The 875-nt window shown below is 37.8% G+C and overlaps 1 protein-coding gene across 1 annotated transcript in view; it reads left to right on the top strand.

Moving 5' to 3' along the window:
- The window catches only part of LOC119582240 (mucin-5AC-like), a gene marked incomplete in the record, with an annotated part of 102,970 nt that overhangs the window by 55,437 nt on the left and 46,658 nt on the right, over positions 1-875 (top strand). The window contains 1 exon segment of the mRNA XM_037930464.1: positions 659-800. Coding sequence (XP_037786392.1) covers positions 659-800 — 142 coding nt within the window.

The raw sequence follows: 875 nt of genomic DNA, 5'->3' as shown, positions 1-875 counted from the left end.
AAACTCGTCCAAAAACTGGGTGAATGATATATAAGATTTATGTATAATGCAATTACCACACATTTCTCCTTAACGTGAAAACGGACCCTGAATTAGGCTAATAGACTCTGGAAAGAAATTGTCAGGTGAAACGATCTCGAGATTTTAACTTTGTCATTCTGACTGAAATCATTGTGGATTTTTAGTTGTTATTGAAAATATCTTTGAATATGAATTTGCATAACATTTTACCTAATAACTAATTAGCGTATTCTTTTCAGATACTGTAAATGTGTCTTTTTTTATATCTCTGTAAGCATATCATTAACAAACTTTCGTAATTTAAGCATAGCATTAACTAATGTTTTCAACTTGAAATATACCATTAGCCTATTTTCTCCATCAATTAAATGTATGCGAAGGAAATCATAATGTTAACGCCCACTCTATCTTCATAAATTATTATACTGATTGTGTCTCTGCTAATAGAACTATACTATCAATATTAATTAATTTCCATGTAACTGAAACGTACCATTAGCCTATATTCTCCTAAGTGAACCCTAGCATTAATTCATTTGAACCTCAGTCTCTTTTCACATAATTAAACCATACCATCACGCCCTTCTCCCAGCTGAACCGTACCCTTATCTAACTTCCCTCTTTCCTCTCCTTTCAGGAAGTACCGTGCCTTCCGTACCGCACGTGGGAGAGAGCCCGCAGCGGTACCTTCTTCGCGCGGGACAACATTTCCAACTTCCTAAGATTCTGCAGACGACTCGGGGTGCACGATAACCTCCTTTTCGAAACGGAGGATTTGGGTAAGTGTTTGCGAGTGCGTGCGTACGTGCGCGCATTCTTGATTGGGGTTGCTCGTGATAGTGATGAGGATGGGA

Source organism: Penaeus monodon, chromosome 15 (genome assembly GCF_015228065.2).
Source record: "Penaeus monodon isolate SGIC_2016 chromosome 15, NSTDA_Pmon_1, whole genome shotgun sequence".
In the NCBI taxonomy this organism is placed as follows: domain Eukaryota; kingdom Metazoa; phylum Arthropoda; class Malacostraca; order Decapoda; family Penaeidae; genus Penaeus; species Penaeus monodon.
This window is presented reverse-complemented; position numbering and strand designations above follow the sequence as displayed.